General features: G+C 64.9%; 1 protein-coding gene across 5 annotated transcripts; it reads right to left on the bottom strand.

The window, feature by feature from the left end:
• Nucleotides 1–1,222: 1,222 nt before the first annotated feature.
• On the bottom strand, nt 1,223–15,284 carry ADAM11 (ADAM metallopeptidase domain 11). Of its 5 annotated transcripts, XM_066566717.1 has the most exons (28): nt 15,164–15,236; nt 14,431–14,463; nt 13,726–13,925; nt 12,434–12,510; nt 12,031–12,097; nt 11,583–11,668; nt 11,439–11,505; nt 11,269–11,317; nt 11,112–11,179; nt 10,588–10,662; nt 10,427–10,498; nt 9,768–9,934; nt 9,608–9,692; nt 9,435–9,525; nt 9,286–9,337; nt 8,615–8,714; nt 8,275–8,346; nt 8,099–8,191; nt 7,913–7,993; nt 7,782–7,832; nt 6,936–6,999; nt 6,767–6,866; nt 5,963–6,082; nt 5,698–5,866; nt 4,392–4,506; nt 3,884–3,974; nt 3,475–3,492; nt 1,223–3,166 (listed from the first exon to the last, which is right to left on the bottom strand). In XM_066566717.1, the coding sequence occupies exons 1-28, from the start codon at nt 15,219–15,221 to the stop codon at nt 3,151–3,153; spliced, it is 2,337 nt and encodes a 778-aa protein (XP_066422814.1). In that variant the 5' UTR covers nt 15,222–15,236; the 3' UTR covers nt 1,223–3,150. The 5 variants fall into 5 exon arrangements, with proteins under 5 accessions (XP_066422814.1, XP_066422817.1, XP_066422812.1 ...); XM_066566720.1 differs by lacking the exon at nt 3,884–3,974; XM_066566716.1 differs by lacking the exon at nt 1,223–3,166 and having other exon boundaries at nt 3,325–3,492.
• Between the last annotated feature and the right edge of the window lie 80 nt (nt 15,285–15,364).

Consider the following 15,364-nt stretch of genomic DNA (forward strand, 5'->3'; position numbering starts at 1 on the left):
GGGAGAGATCAGCCCGGTGTTCCCAGAGTTCAGCCCGGTGTTCCCAGAGATGAGCCCGGTGTGCCCGAGCCTGGCCGTGCCGGTGACCGCGCTGCCCCGGGCTGGTGCCGTGCTCCGTCCCCATGGGTCCCTCTGGGGGCTGGGGACCTGTCCCAAATCCCCTCCTGCCAGGACCTGTCCCCAGTCCCCTCCTGCCAGGACCTGCAGGGTGCTCGCTCAGCTGACGGTGCTGTTCCTGGGATGGAGCCGTGTCCCCGAGCTGGGACAGGGATGGAGCAGTGTCCCCATAGTGGGACAGGGATGCAGAAGTGTCCCCATGCTCGGACAGGGATGGAGCTGTGTCCCCATGGTGGGACAGATGGAGCAGTGTCCCCATGCTGGGACAGGGGTGGCAGTGTCCCCATGGTGGGACAGGGCTGGAGAAATGTCTCTGGGCTGGGACTGGGGTGGCAGTGTCCCCGTGCTGGGACAGGTGCAGCGGTGTCCCCATGGTTGGACTGATGGAGCTGTGTCTTTGCACAGGTTCTGAGCATCCCTGTGCTGGGACAGATGGACCCGTGTCCCCGTGCTGGGACAGGGGTGGCAGTGTCCCCATGCTGGGACAGATGGACTGGTGTCCCCGTGCTGGGACAGGGATGGAGCCGTGTCGGTGTCCCCATGCTGGGACAGGGGTGGCAGTGTCCCCATGCTGGGACAAGGACGGAACCGTGTCCCCGTGCTGGGACAGGGGTGGCAGTGTCCCCATGGTGGGACAGATGGATCCGTGTCCTTGCACAGGTTCTGAGCATCCCTGTGCTGGGACGAGGAGCAGCCACGTGTCCCCACGGTGGGACAGGGTCCCCAGCCAGGCAGGAAGGAGGGAGCTGGGTGACACTCACCATGTGCCATCTTCTCCATGCCGGGAGGATACTTGGATAACCTGTGACTACTCTTTAGGCCGTTATAAAGTTAATTTGGGTTCCTGTATGACCGCGGGGGCTGGCACAGGATTTACCAACACTACATTTGCTATGGCTAAGTCGAGTTTACACACTCCATGCTCCTGACTCAGCGTGGCAATGGTGGGGGACAGGCCAGGCTGGAATGTGGGACATTGGGGACATCACTGGGATGAGCTGGAGGGACCCAAGGGCCGCAGCATCCTCACGGATGAAATCCGGGCACCCTCCCGCCCCCCTGGCCGCGTCCCCCCCTCCCCACTCGGGTGAGCAGCACAGCCCCATCCTTTTCCAAATCTTTATTGTAAATAAATTCTGCGACATTGCAGGAGTTGGCCGAGGCCGGAGCCAGGGCCGAGCGGCTCCGGCGGCTCCGGTGGCGGCTCCCAGCGCGTGCAAAGCGGGGCTCGGGGCCGGGGACGGAGCGGGCGGTGCGGGGGTGGCGGCGGCGCCGGGGCCGGGCCGGGCCCGTGGCAGCAGCGGGGGCCGGGGGGGCTTCGCTCTCTTGGCTCTGGAAGCACCGGGTGCCCCCCCTGCCCTTCCCCCGCCACCCTGAGAGCGTTAAAATCATTAAGAAAAATCCCAGTATTTATATTTATATATATATATATATATATATATTTATGTCCCCAAACCCAGTGACAACGGTGGCTTCTTGCTCTGAACCGGGGGTGTCCCCTCGCCGCAGGGAGCGCCCCGGCGCTGTGGCTGTGGCAGCTGTGGGGACACTCTGGTGACAGTGATAGAGATGGGGGTTGATCCCAGACCCTGATGCCCACCGTGGTCCCAGGCCCCCAGGTGGCCCAGCCCAGACAAGATCCCAGCCAGGGGATGTCCAGCCCCCCCCTGTCCGGCTGTCACCTCCCACCCTGTCCCCTGGGGTGCCACCACAGCCACAGCACCCGTGGGTGTCCAGTGGGTGTCACACCAGCCTGGGTGCCACCACACGGCCATGGTTGGGCTTGGGGACACCTTTGGTCACTCTCCATGGCAAAGGGACCTGGTGGTGGGCAGGGAGGGGACACAGAGGGGACACCCCACACTGCTGTGGACAGTGGGTATCGTCCCCCATTGTCTCCGTGCTGGGTGTCCCCAGGAGCGTCCCCACACACACTGGGTTGTGTCACCAAGTGTCACCGGGGATGTCCCCTCCATGCTGAGTGTCACCAGTGGTTACAGGGACCAGTGTGGCCCCCAGTGCTCCGTGGTGCTGTGCTTTGGGTGGCCCTGCAGAGCCACCCCATGCAGGGTGACAAGTGCCACGTGCCATGGGGGGTGTGATGCCTCCCCCTGACCTGCCACGGGGGTGAGGGACAGCCAGCCTGGGGTGCCACCAGCCTGTCCTGGGGCTGGGGTGACAAGTGCCACCCAGCAAGCTGCCCCGTGTCCCCAGGCCAGGGCTCACCTGTACCCTTCTGTCCCCCCCAACCCCAGTGCCACCAGTTTGGGTTTCACCTGCCTGAGCTGGGGAAGTGGGGGAAGCCTTGGGGGACACCCCTGGGTGCCTGTCCCACCACTGGGGACTTCAGAGTCCCATGGCTTGGGGGATGGGGGGACAATTTGAGGGGACAAACCCCACGTGGGGGTACTGAACTGCTTTGGGGGGTGGGGAGGCACGTTTGGGGTGCAGGACCCCGTGGGACCCAGCCTGGGCACTGGGCAGGGGGGGCACAACTCCAGGCCCTGAACTGGGGATGGGCACTGGTCTGGTACGGGGGACACTGGCCCCATTCTGGGGATGCTGGCCTCATCCTGGGGGCACTGGCATTGTCCTGGGGACACTGGCATTTTCCTGGGGGCACTGGCTCCATTCTGGGGATGCTGACCTTGTCCTGGGGACACTGGCATTGTCCTGGGGACACTGGCCAGGTGCTGGGGGCACTGGCCCCATCCTGGGGACACTGGCCTTGTCCTGGGGACACTGCCCTGCCTTTTGGGGTGCCAGGGCCCAGCTGGAAGATGCTGCTGGAGGGCAGGGGGATGTGGGGATGTGGCCGGGGGTCCCCTGGCCCCGCGGGTACATTCATGGCTCCCGTGCCGCCTGCCGGGGGGGGCCGGGGGGTCCCCGTACATTCGTGGCCGTGCTGGGGGGGCCGGGGGGCGCTCCCGGGTGCCCCCCCCGCGCTCTCCTCCTCGGCCGGAGCCTCGGCAGCGCCGCCCCGTTTAATTGGTGTTAATGAGGCGCTGGGGGGGTGGGGCAGAGCGGCCCCGCTCAGGCCCCCCCGGACCTGCAACACAGAAGTGGGGAGCGTTTAGTGGGGGGCTGTGACACGGGAGGGACACACGGGGGGACACTGAGCTGAAATGAGCCAGCACCGGGGGGGGGGGGGGGAAGCTGTCAGGCCCCCTCCCCTGGGGGCTGCTCCCCTTCAGCCGAGGGGGCACAGAGATGGAGACAGCACGGCCGGACACACAGCACACGGACAGACAGGCTCCCACGCCGTCGGGCTGCCGGACGGTGACGGTGACGGTGACAGGGACGGTGACGGGACGATGGGGGGGACACGGTTACACTCCCTGCTGCGCCGGGTCGTACCTTCCTCGGCGGATGTTCCTTGGGGGGGTGGCAGGGGGAGAGGAGAGCAGCGTTAGTGCCACCACCCCCGTGTCCCCGCTGTGTCCCCACCCCGGTGTCCCCGGTCCCCCCACAGGCAGCAGCAGTGTCCCAGGGGGGGCCCCGACCCAGCACCCCATGCTTGGGGACACAGCCACGGGCTCGGGGTGACAGTGACACCCCGATGGCACATGCAGGCAGGGCAGGCAGGGCTGGGGGCAGGCAGGGAATGGGACAAGGGACCAGGCAGGGCCAGGGGACCAGGCAGGGCCAGGGGAGCCGAGGCCACACCGCGGGGGGACTGGCAGTGTCCCGGCGGTGACGCTGTGCAGAGGGGACGTGGCCGGTGACAGCAGCAGCAGAGGGGACGAGCCATGCGGTGGCTGCTTACTTAAATCCCCAGCCTGTCCCCCCTAGGACGATGGCAGCCACCAGCACGGCCCCCGCGATGGAGCCGATAATGATATTGGTGCCACTGGGACCTGTGACAGACGGGACAGGGAGGAGGGGACAGGGTCACACGTCAGTGGCAAGGGGACATGGGGACATGGGGACATGGGGACATAACCCTGGGGAGTCGGGAAAGGGACAAACCCAGCCACAGGGAACACGTCAGTGGGGAGGGGACATGGGGACACCAGGACACAGCCCCAGCGCTGTGGGGACCCGGGAGGGAGGCAAACCCAGCACAGGGACCCACCTCAGTGGGGACAGGATGCGGGGACACGGCCCCAGGCATGGCCCAGAGCTGTGGGCACCTGGGAGAGGGGACAAACGCAGCCCTGCCCGGCTGAGCTGCGGCACCAGGGCGGGTGGGGGACACTCTGGCTGGGGACAAAGCGGGACAGCCTGTGTGGCCTGGGGACAGCAGGGAGCCTTGTCCCCGCGGGCACACGGACCCTTGTATCGCTCCGTCTCCCCCGTGGGCTTCGGCTCCGGGATGGGGTCGTAGACACTGCAGTCCTTGCCCGTCCACTCCGCCCGGCAGATGCACTTCCCCTCGTTGCTGCAAACCTGTGACAGGACAGTGCCACCCCCTGTCAGAGTCTGTCCGAATGTTCCCTCATCTGCCTCATTTGGGGATCACTGAAGAGAAAACCCCCTGTCTAAAATCTCTGGCTCTGAAGGACAAAGTCACATGCCAACAAGGCCCAGACACCTGAGAGCATTGCTAAGTTATTGTTTTCACAGGTGTTGTTTGCTGTATGAGCCCAAAGAAGGGGGCACTGTGCCCTTTTTTCAACAACAGCCTTGGGAGCTGTCCCACCTCTCGGCCTGGCTGGACTTCTCCTGAGTTCTGGGTGGTCCCCCCACAGCAGACCCTCACCTGTTTTACAACCACCGTGACAGACAGACTGAGATGTAAGGAGCCTCTCCATCAAGGAGTGAGACACGAAACCCCCATGTGAAAAGGCCCCTCTGCTCCTCCCAAGGACTGGGACTGAAACCCCCAGCCCGGGGCAGGTGTGTGGGGGAGGCAAGCTGACCAGAGCGAGATGTTTGCCTGCAGGTTGTGACCGCTGGACCAAGAACACAATGGCTCTGGTTTACTGCTGAGAGCATGGACTACCTGTTACATCTATTCCTTATTGTATCTGTTTCCCCCCTCCACCCACAGCAATTTGCAATAGAGTTATCATAATAAAAACCTCTGAGTTAGCCAGAGATTTTGAGATCTCCCTGACATAACAGGTGGATCCTTGACTGGACTGGACCAAAGGTCTGTTCCTCTACATTTCTATCTACTGATGAGGATCTTACTCTTCTAGTATATTAATTACAATTGACTTCCAATCCTTAGAATCTGGTTTAAATCCAGAGAAGAATAATAAACATAATCTTATTCATACTAACCCTAAGTATCCTCCTGACTGCACTAAACTTTTCACTCGCCCAAATAACCCCCGACTCAGAAAAACTATCCCCACATGAGTGTGGGGATATTGCTATGTTTGGTAGCTATATCCCCCCCCCCTCTCTTTTTTCTCTCTTCTTCTCTATCTTTTTCTCTCCCTTAATCCCTCTATCGCATTTTGCTCTGGTCATTCAATCAAGGTGCATTTGTTTTGATTATCACTGCAAACCCCCTTGTGCCGTGTCGGTTTTTTGCACCCTGACATCGCTCCATGAACCATCACAAATCCCATTCGTAAGGACGGACTGTGCCACCCCCAGGGTATCCCCTGTCCCCAGCGCGCCCCTCACCCCGTGATCGAAGCAGATCTTCCCGTCCCAGCTGCCGGGGCAGGAGCTGAAGTTAAAGGCGGTGGCTGGAAGGCATTTGCGGTCGAGACAGAGCATTCCGGGCCCGCAGGGCGTCCCGTCCTCCACGTAGCTCAGGTCCGAGCCATCCACCAGCTGCACGTGGCCGCCCCTGTGGCAGGACAGCCCCGGGTGACACCGGGTGACACCGGGTGACACCAGTGCCCCGAGGAGCCGCGGCCGGTGCCGGTGCCAGCGCTGCCGGTACCTGCAGTCCACGTAGCGGTTCTGGTGGTAGAAGGTGGTGGTGGCGATCTCCCCGCTGAGCTCCCCCAGCCGCGGCGAGCCCGAGATGTTGGCGCACAGGAGGAAGCCGCAGAGGACGTCCCTTCAAGGGGGACAGCGTGGTGTCACCAGGTGTTGCAGTGTGATGTAATTGCCTGTTTCAGTTATCCCAGCTCTTCTCCCAGGTGTGCCAATACCCTCTCCCTTCCCTCCCTTGCCCCCTGCTGAGTGCTGTCCCTCAATCTTGGCATTCCAGAAAGGGCATCGTGTGATTGGCAGAGTTCAAAAGATGCCTCTCAGCTCTGGGGACATTGGGCCATCCAGGTGTCATTTGTCCCCTGAGACTTCCCCTCCTTTACCTGGTTGGTGGGATCCCTACCCCTTCCCTCCCCCTCTCCCTGGGTTAAAAGACACAGCAACCACACGGTTTGGCCGTTCTGTTGGAGCTGTTGCTGGATTCAGAGGCCTGTGTGCCAGGAATAAAGCTCTGGATCAAAACCCTCCAGCAGAACCAACTCCCTTTTCCTTCCCCATGGCCTAAAGCCTTTCCTCCAGAGGGAAACCTGAGCTCCTGCAGGCCTGGACTTGTCCCAAGTGCCGGCTGCAGCATCCAGCCAGCCAAAGGTGTCTCTGAGGTGAAACCACCACAGCTGCCGCCCTTGGCCAAGCAGCAAGGGCCAGCCAAGCCCAGGCACGTTCCATCCAGCAATATTGGGATTGTATTCCAATAACCAGGGCGGGCAGGTGGCAGCGGGAGGGGCGGTGTGAGGGGACAGGGGACACTCACTGCTTGTTGCACTGCAGCCAGCCCAGCCCCTCGCGGCCGCAGTTCCCCCGCTCCGTCCCCTCCACGTTCAGCTTCTCGTAGCAGAAGCGCTCGGCCGAGCCTGGCAGAGAGGAGCGAGTGTCACCCGCTCGTCACCCCCGCGTCCCCTCCCGGCCCCGCCCGCACTCACTGCGGCCCCAGAGCGCGTTGCACTGACGGTCCCGGGTCTTGCAGCGCCCGCCGTAGCATCGGCCCTGCGGGGAGGGGACAGGGTCAGGGTGGGGGAGATTCAGGGGACAGAAGAGCAGTCAGGGCTGTGGGAGGTTTAGGGGCTGGAGAGGGGTCAGGGCTGGGGGAGACTCAGGGGACAGGAGAGGGGACAGGGGTCCTGGAGGGGACTCAGGGGCTGGAGAGGGATCGGGGGACTGGAGGAGGTTCAGGGGCTGGAGAGGGGTCAGGGCTGGGGGAAGTTCAGGGGCTGGAGAGGGCTCAGGGGTTGGAGAGCAGTCAGGGGTCCTGGAAGGGGCTCAGGGGACAGGACAGCAGTCAGGGGTCCTGGAGGAGGATCAGGGGCTGGACAGGGGTCAGGGGACTGGGGAGAGGTGTCAAGGCTGCAGAGGGGCTCACCCACGTGCCCTGCAGGGACAATGAGGCCCCCCACACATCCCCCCATGCCTGGTGCCAGGAGCACTGCCCCAGCTCATGTGGTGTAGGGATCAAAAGCCACGTGTGTGCACAGCCAGGGGACAGCAGGACCCCCAAACCCACACCCAGGGGCTCAGGACCCCCAAAACCCCCAACCCCACACCCAGGTGTGCGTGCATGGCTCAGCTGTGGCTGCGATTGCTGACAAAAAGTCACAAACTGGTTTGGGTTGGAAGGGACCTTAAAGCCCATCCAGTTCCATCCCCTGCCATGGCAGGGACAGCTCCCACCAGGCCAGGCTGCCCCAAGCCTTGGACAGTCCCAAATACACTTTTAACATGCGCAAGGAGCCTGCGGGGATGTGCCCAGCCCAGCCCTGGGCTGAACTCACCTGCTCGTTCTCACAGAAGTACCCATCCAGCTTGTGGAGGTTGGGGGGACACTGTGGGGACATGGAGAAGAGGTTGGGTGATGCCACAAGGCCTCACAACGTGTCCCACAGTGTCCCCTGGCCCCACTGACCTGGCTGGAGTCCCCGGTGCAGGTCTCAGGGATGTCACACTCGTTCACAGCCTCCCGGCAGGACACTCCACGTGGCTCGTACTGCCCGGGGCACAAACCCCACTCAGCAGGAAGGGGACAGACCCCAGCGGATCCACATCCGGATCCTGCCCCCCCCGAGCCCCCCGGGTGCCCCCATGTCCTCACCTTGCAGCCCTTGCAGCAGAGCCCATCGCTGCACATGGCGTCGTGGGTCAGGGTGCATTTCTTGCAGCAGTTTCCGCCGCTCCTCGCGCACTCCTGCCGGGACAGCGGCTGGAATCAGCCCCTGGGCAGCCCTGCAGCCCCCCCGGGCGGGGGGAGCAGCCCCTGGCCCTGCTCACCGCCAGCGAGCCGCAGTCGCACTCCTCGCCCGCCTCCACGAAGCCATTGCCGCACTCCGGGGGATCCAGGAGCTGCCGGCACCGAGGGGGGACAGGACAGGACACACACACACACACACACGGGAGCTGCTGGGGACCCCGAGCCATCCCCTGCCGTGAGCCCCCCAAAAGGGCATCACATCCCCGGGAATGGCAGCACCCCCAAACTGCTGCCAGGCACGAGGCTCCCCCGCTCCGCGAGTTCAGCCGGGGCTGGGGACACCTCGAGGGACCCCGGGAGGCGCCCCCAGAGCATCGGTCCCCGCTGTGACCCCCAGAGGGGCCGGGAGGGCCGCTTTACCTTCAGGGGTTTGTTGAAGAGGCAGCTGCCGCCGCCGTCCTGCAGGAACTGGTTGTACTCATCGATGCTGCAGCGGGAGAACTTCCGCGGGAGGTAATACCTGAGGGGTGGGGTCATTGTCACTTCATTGTCACTGTCACTGTCACACCGCCACACCCTGCCCGGGGGCACTGCCGGACACAACAACCCGGGCAGGAGCTCGGCAGCGGTGACACGAGGTGTGGCAGGGATGTGGCAGGGGATGTGACAAGGATGTGGCGAGGATGTGGCACGGATGTGGCAGATGTGGCAGAGGATGTGGCACGGATGTGGCACGGATGTGGCTGGGATGTGGCAGAGATGTGGCAGAGATGTGGCAGGGATGTGGCAGAGATGTGGCAGGGATGTGGCAGAGGATGTGGCACGGATGTGGCAGGGATGTGGCAGGGATGTGGCAGAGATGTGGCAGAGGATGTGGCACGGATGTGGCAGGGATGTGGCAGGGATGTGGCAGAGATGTGGCAGGGATGTGGCAGAGGATGTGGCACGGATGTGGCAGGGATGTGGCAGGGATGTGGCACGGATGTGACAGATGTGGCACGGATGTGGCAGAGGATGTGGCACGGATGTGGCAGGGATGTGGCAGAGGATGTGGCAGGGATGTGGCAGCGCCACCCCGACCGGGCACCCACCCTGTGTCCTCCATGATACAGCCCAGCCACGGGTCCGGACAGCGACAGTTCCCTGCGAGGAGAGGAGAGGGCTGAGGCTGCACAATGTCCCGCTGCCAGCCCGGTGGCACCGTGGCGTGTCCCCATTGTCGCCACTGTCCCCGCGGTACCTGCGGCCGTGCGGTGCTTGTTCCACATCATGCCCACGTTCTGCCCCAGGGTCTGTGCCAGTGTCACCGCCATGGAAGCCACGTTGCCGTACTGCTCGGGAGGGACGCGGTGTCACCTCGGGCACCCCCGTCCCTGTCCCCAGCGCCCCTCGGGGGGGTCCCACCGCACCCACCTCGTTGACGCCGCAGGCGCGGGCAGCGGAGCAGATGCCCCCGACAAAGGCGGTGCCGCTGCGGCTGCTCAGAAACGTCCGACCCCTGCGAGGAAGAGGATGGTGGGGACGGGGGACGCTGTCCCCGGCCCCGGGGGGGACGCGTGGGCGCAGCGCTCACGAGAAGAGGTGGACGGCGTCGCTGTGCTCTGCCAGCCCCTCCCGCCGGTACTTCACAAACTCGTTCAGGATCTCCAGGGAGTCTTGTCCCACCCGGATCCGGTCCTCGGCCGCCCACGTTTCCATGGCCACCAGCACGATGCGGGTGTTGAGCTGCTCCTTGTAGATCTGTGGGGACAAAGGGACGGTGCGGGGGACGCCACCCCTCCCAGGGACAAACCCAGCACTCCTGGGGACAAACCCGTGTGGACAACTCCAGGAGCTGGGCACGCACATCCGTCACCAGGGACAATTCCCCAGGGACAAACCCAGCAGGTGCCAAAGGAAAAACAACAGCGGGACAAATTCCCTGGGGCCAAAATCTCAAGGGACCAACGCAGCAGGTGCTGAGGACCAAACCCCGGGATAAACCAGCAGGAATTAAGGACAAACTCCCTGGGAATAGATCCACCAGCTGCTGGGAACAGTCCCCTCAGGGATAACCCCAGCAGGGACAAACCCACCAGGGTGGGGATAAACCCAGGAATTGCCCACTGGGGATAAATCCCTTGGGAATGAAGGGTAATGAAGCCCCCAAGGGACAAATCCTTCAGATGCCGGGGATTATCCTCCCAGGGACAACCCCCCCAGGGACAAATTCCTCCCTGAGTCCCCCCTCACCATGTCAGCCAGGTTGACCACGGACTTGGCGAAGTTGCTGGTGAGAACTACGGACCTGCGGAGCTGCAGGAACTGGGGGCACAGCAGGGCCAGGTGGGGTTGGGAGGGGGGCCAGGCCGACCCCTCACCGCCCCCGCCAGCCCCGGAACGCCCCCGCTCACCAGCTCATGGTCGTTCACCACGGCCAGCTCGATGTACTTGGTCTCGCTGTGCACCGTGTGCTGGGCTCGGCGGACCTGCAGGGGGAACCCGCGGCTGAGCTGGGATGGAGCTCCCGAGCCCTCCGGGGATGTTTGGGATGCAGGGAGCGGGCAGAGCCACGGGGAGGTTGGGATGCGGCCCCATCAGTGTTCCCGGCAGGAACAGCGCTCTGCAAACACCCACGGAGGAGCGTGAGGAAGGCTACTGCAATTAAATTGGGAGGGCACAGGAGAGGGCTGTGATGAGGTTGGTTAAGAGAGGGTAGTTAGTCATGGGAGATGATTTGAGTTAAGCTAGGGAGAGGGTTTGAACTCTGAGTTAAAGGACTTAAGCCTTTTGCATTTCCGAGCTCTGCCACGCTAGCTGGTCCTTTTCTTGGACGTGGTGGAGGCGCCTGGCTGTACCCTCAGCCACCGAGCACAGATCAACCACGGTCCCCTGCCCGTGTCCTCTGTCCCCTGTGCACCCCGCTGTCCCCACTGACCTGCCGCCGCCGCCGCAGCTTTGGAATCCCAGCCGGGACACGCTGGCTCAGCGCAGGGAAGAGGCAGCCTGAAGGGAAGGGACAGAGCTGGTGGCACAGCAGGACACAGGGCCACCGAGGTGGCCGCCAGGGGGGACAGCTTTGTGAGGACGCTCACCCAGTCGGGGGCAGCTGGGGATGCGCTGCACGATGTGCGGTCGAAGACCCTGCCGCGGGGAGAGGCGTGTCACGGCCATGCGTGCGACAGGAGGACTGCCACGTCCCCGTGTCCCCATGGCTGTCCCCAGGCCACAGGCAGAGCCACCTTGGGGCGGTGGCAGCGCTCACCTGCCCGCGCTCGGCGCCCTCCTGGGGCTCGATCAGGTACGTGGCTCGGCCGTCCGAGAAGACCCCGCTGCAAACAGAGGCGGCCGTGTCGGGGTGCAGAGGGGTGCAGCCCCCGGCCCCCCTGCCGGCCCGGGGGATACTCACCGCAGGCCCTGGCAGCTGGAGAGGGCGGCGAAGGAGCGGGGCTGCCCCCGGATCCGGCCCTGGTAGTAGCAGTGCTCCCCTGCGCCCTGCGGAGCGGGGAAGGCGCTGAGCCTCGGGGGTGCCGCCCTGCCCCACACCGGGCTCAGGGCTCTGGGGTTCGGTGCCAGGCACCCTCAGGATGCCCTGCTCGAGGAGCATCCCCCAGAACCCTGTCAGCACCCTGCCAGGCAGGGCTGGGCACCCAGGGGCACCCAGGGGCACTCAGAGGTGGGCGAGGGGATAATGAGCTGCTGGGGACCATTCCTGGGCTTTTGTGGGATTTATGAACTGGCCACCACAACCTCTGCACTGGCACAGCACATTTTACACAGCATGGTGTAGTTTGGCACAGCACAGCACAGCGTGGTTTGGCACGGCACGGTTTGGCACGGCCTGGCACACATCTTACCGTGCTGTGGCTGCCGTTGCTGCCCGCGCCGAGGTGCCGCTCCACGTAGTGGGAGGCGAGGAGGTGGCTGCCGGGAGAGGGTGGGGGGTAAGAGGCCGTGGGGTGGGGAGGAAGGAGAGGAGGAAGAGGAGGAAGAGGGAGACGACAGCAGCGATCCACGTGCAGGGCACCACCCCGGTGTGGGAGACCACCCACCACCCACATACAAGGTACCACCCCAGAACGGGACCCCCCGGTTTGGGGTCCCTGTCCCCTCTGCTCCACCCGCACTGCTGGGATAGCTCAGCACAGCTCCCCCATCCCCGGGCACCCCCAGCTCCTCCCCTCCGCCCGGGGGGCAGCAGCAGCCCCCTGGTTCCCTGGTTGGTGCCGGCTCCCCTGCCAGGAGCCCCGGGTCACTCACTGGTTCAGCCGGAGATCGAGGGTGAAGGCTGAGCCGAAGGCACGCACCATGAAGCTCACCTGTGCCAGGTGCAGCCCCTGCAGGGGGCAGAGCAGTCAACCCCCAAAAAATTCATAACTCAAATAATCATTAAAACCCCAACCCAAATACGCAGCCTGTGAAGATGCTTTTTTTTTTTTTAACCGAAAAATTCAGCATAAATAAAACCTTTTTTTTTGGGGTTTTTTTTTTTGGTTTTGTTTTTTTTTTTTTTTTTTGTTTAAACCCATCACCCCTGGAGCCCTGGGGTGGCACCTGCGTCCCGGTTGCGGTGTTGGGGATTCCGGAGGGTCCCCCCTGCTCTGGGCCCAGCCCGGCCGCGGCAGCGGAGCCGCCGCTCCTCCCGCCCTGCGGCGCCGCCGCTCCTGACCTAATTCCCAATTCCTAATTCCCGATTCCTGCCGCCGGCAGCGGGAGCCGAGCGCTGCGGCGCGGCCTCACGCCCGGCAAACTCGGCGCGCACCGGGGAAACGGCAGAAAAGCCAAACTCATCGCGGCGTGCCCCGTGCCCTTGCTGGGAAGCCGGCGCAGCTCGGGACGAGGAGCTGTCTGTCATCACAGGGAAGGGATGTCCCGGGCCCCGTTCGCATCCCGGGGGTCCGGCAGCACTGCCGGAGAGGGCTCCGACACCGGAGCCAGCCCCGAGCTCCTCCCGCCGGGACACCCCGGGTTAACACGGCCCTGGCCCCTCGCCAGCGCGGCGGCTGCCGGCGCTTCCCGGAGGTTTCACTCCAGCCCGGTGTAAATCACCTCTGCGGCCAGAGCAGCTCCTCCTCTCGCCTTTCTCCGGCGCGCACGGGGATCGATAGGCGCCGGCCTCCGCGGCTGCCAGCGCCGCAACTCCCCCGGGCCGGATGGGGCGCGTGTGCTGCTCCCCGAAACAAATCCCGAAACGCGGGGATGGGTGGGGGGCACTGCCCGAGCCTGGGCTGCGCTGGGGAGCGGCACCGGCTGGGATCTGGGGGCCTGAGCCCGTCCTTGCCGGACCCACGAGTCTGTTCCTGGCTTCGTCTCTCCCAACACCCGCGCGCCGCCCGTTCCCAGATTTAATGGGATTTTGCGGCACAAGTCCGTGTCCCCACGGGGAGCACGGCAGTGCGATGGTCCCTGGGGGGATCAGGGCTCCGGTTTGGGGTGCTGGTACACGCTGGGGTGTGGCTGGGCCAGCGACGGCGCTGCCTGGGGACCTGGAGGTGCCACCTCCTGCCAGGGACCCTGAAAAGGGAGCGGGTTGGGGGCTCTCGTTCACTTACGGGTCCTCCTCCTCCTCCTCCTCCTCCTCCTTCTCCGGGCTCATGCCTGACCCTGGTGTCCAGCTGATGCTTTGGGACTTCTCCTCCCGAGCTCTGCCCCACCAGCCTGCTGGGGTGGGTGATTTGGGAGAGCACCCGCCCTTCCTGCCATGCGGCCCGCGGGAGTCTCCGCGGCAGCGCTCCGGCCTGCAAGGCAGGACCTGCGGGACAGGGGACAGGGACAGGGTCACGGCCACCCTGGGAGGGCTGGGGGACGTGGACCTGGGGAGGAGGAGGGACAGAGACACAGTGGCCTGGGGACAAGGGGATGAGGAGGGACAGGGAGATGGGAACACGCAGGGGTGGGAGCATGAGGGGACAGAGTTGGTGAAGGTGCTCAGGAGGTGGCCCAAGAAGGGGACACTCGTCTCCTGGATGGGATGGCCAGGGAACATGGAGGATGGGTACAGGGATTGTCCCAGGGTGCACAGCTGGGGAACATCCAGGTGTGCCCAGGAGGGGACAGCCAGGCAGCACGGGCTGGGAGGGGTGCCCAGGGCATGGGGGTGACCAGGAGGGGAACACAGCGGGGTGGGGAAGCTCAGGAGGTCTCAGATACAGTGGCATGTCCTGAAGGGGACACACAGGGGACATGGGTGGCTGATAAAGTGATGCATTCCGGAAGGGGGCATGCAGGGGAGAGGGAGCTCAGAAATGCCAGCACACCTGGAGGAAAGGTTGGGGTGGGATCAGCATATCCTAGAGAGAGCATGCAGGGAAAAGAGGGGGCTGGAATGAGGACACATCTCAGAGGGGACACCCAGGGGACAGAGAGGGCCGGGATGGGCCCACCGAGTGGGAGATGGAAGACTGGTATGGGGACATCCCCCTAGAGAGGACAAGGAGGGGACAGCAGGAATGGTGCAGGGACACCTTTGGAGGTGACAGCCAGGGGACACGGTGCGTGGCCGCTATGGGGACACATCCCAAGGGGACGTGGAGGGCTGCTCCGAGGACATCTATGGGGCATGCAGGGAACGGGGGATGCGAGATGGGGACACATCCCGGAGGGGACACGGGGGGCTGCGATGCGGCCACCTCCGGAGAGGGAGCGCGGCGGGGGCCGCTGCGGGGACAGCGCGGTGGAGGGCGCGGGGCCGGGGCCGGGGGGGAACGCGGGGCTGCGGGGCAGGTGCGGGGCCGGGGCAGGTGCGGGGCCGGGGCTGCGGGGCCGGAGCAGGTGCGGGGGGATCGCGGGCCCGGCCCCTCCCGGGGCTCTGCGGGGCGGCGCTGCGGAAAAATGTGTCGATGCAGCGAAAAAGCCGCAGCGGCGGCGGCGGGGCCGGGAGCGGAGCGGGGCGATGCGGGGCCGGGAGCGCGGCGGGAGCGATGCGCGGCCGGTACCGGAGCCGGTACCGGGGCGATGGCGGAGCGGGAGCGGGAGCGGGTCCGGACCTACCTGCCCGCGGGGCGAGCGAGAGCAGCGCGGCCAGCAGCCACCCCCGCAGCGGGCTCATGGCTCCCTCATGCTCCGCCAGCGGCCGCGCCGGGCCCGCCGCGCCGGGGACCGTCACCGTCCCGTCCGGCCCCCCCGCCCCGGGCCGGGCCGGCAGCGCCGCCCCCGCCCCGCCCGCACGCGGCCCCGGGCCCGCCGGACCGG

The sequence above is a fragment of the Molothrus aeneus genome, chromosome 28 (assembly GCF_037042795.1).
Source record: "Molothrus aeneus isolate 106 chromosome 28, BPBGC_Maene_1.0, whole genome shotgun sequence".
Taxonomy (NCBI): domain Eukaryota; kingdom Metazoa; phylum Chordata; class Aves; order Passeriformes; family Icteridae; genus Molothrus; species Molothrus aeneus.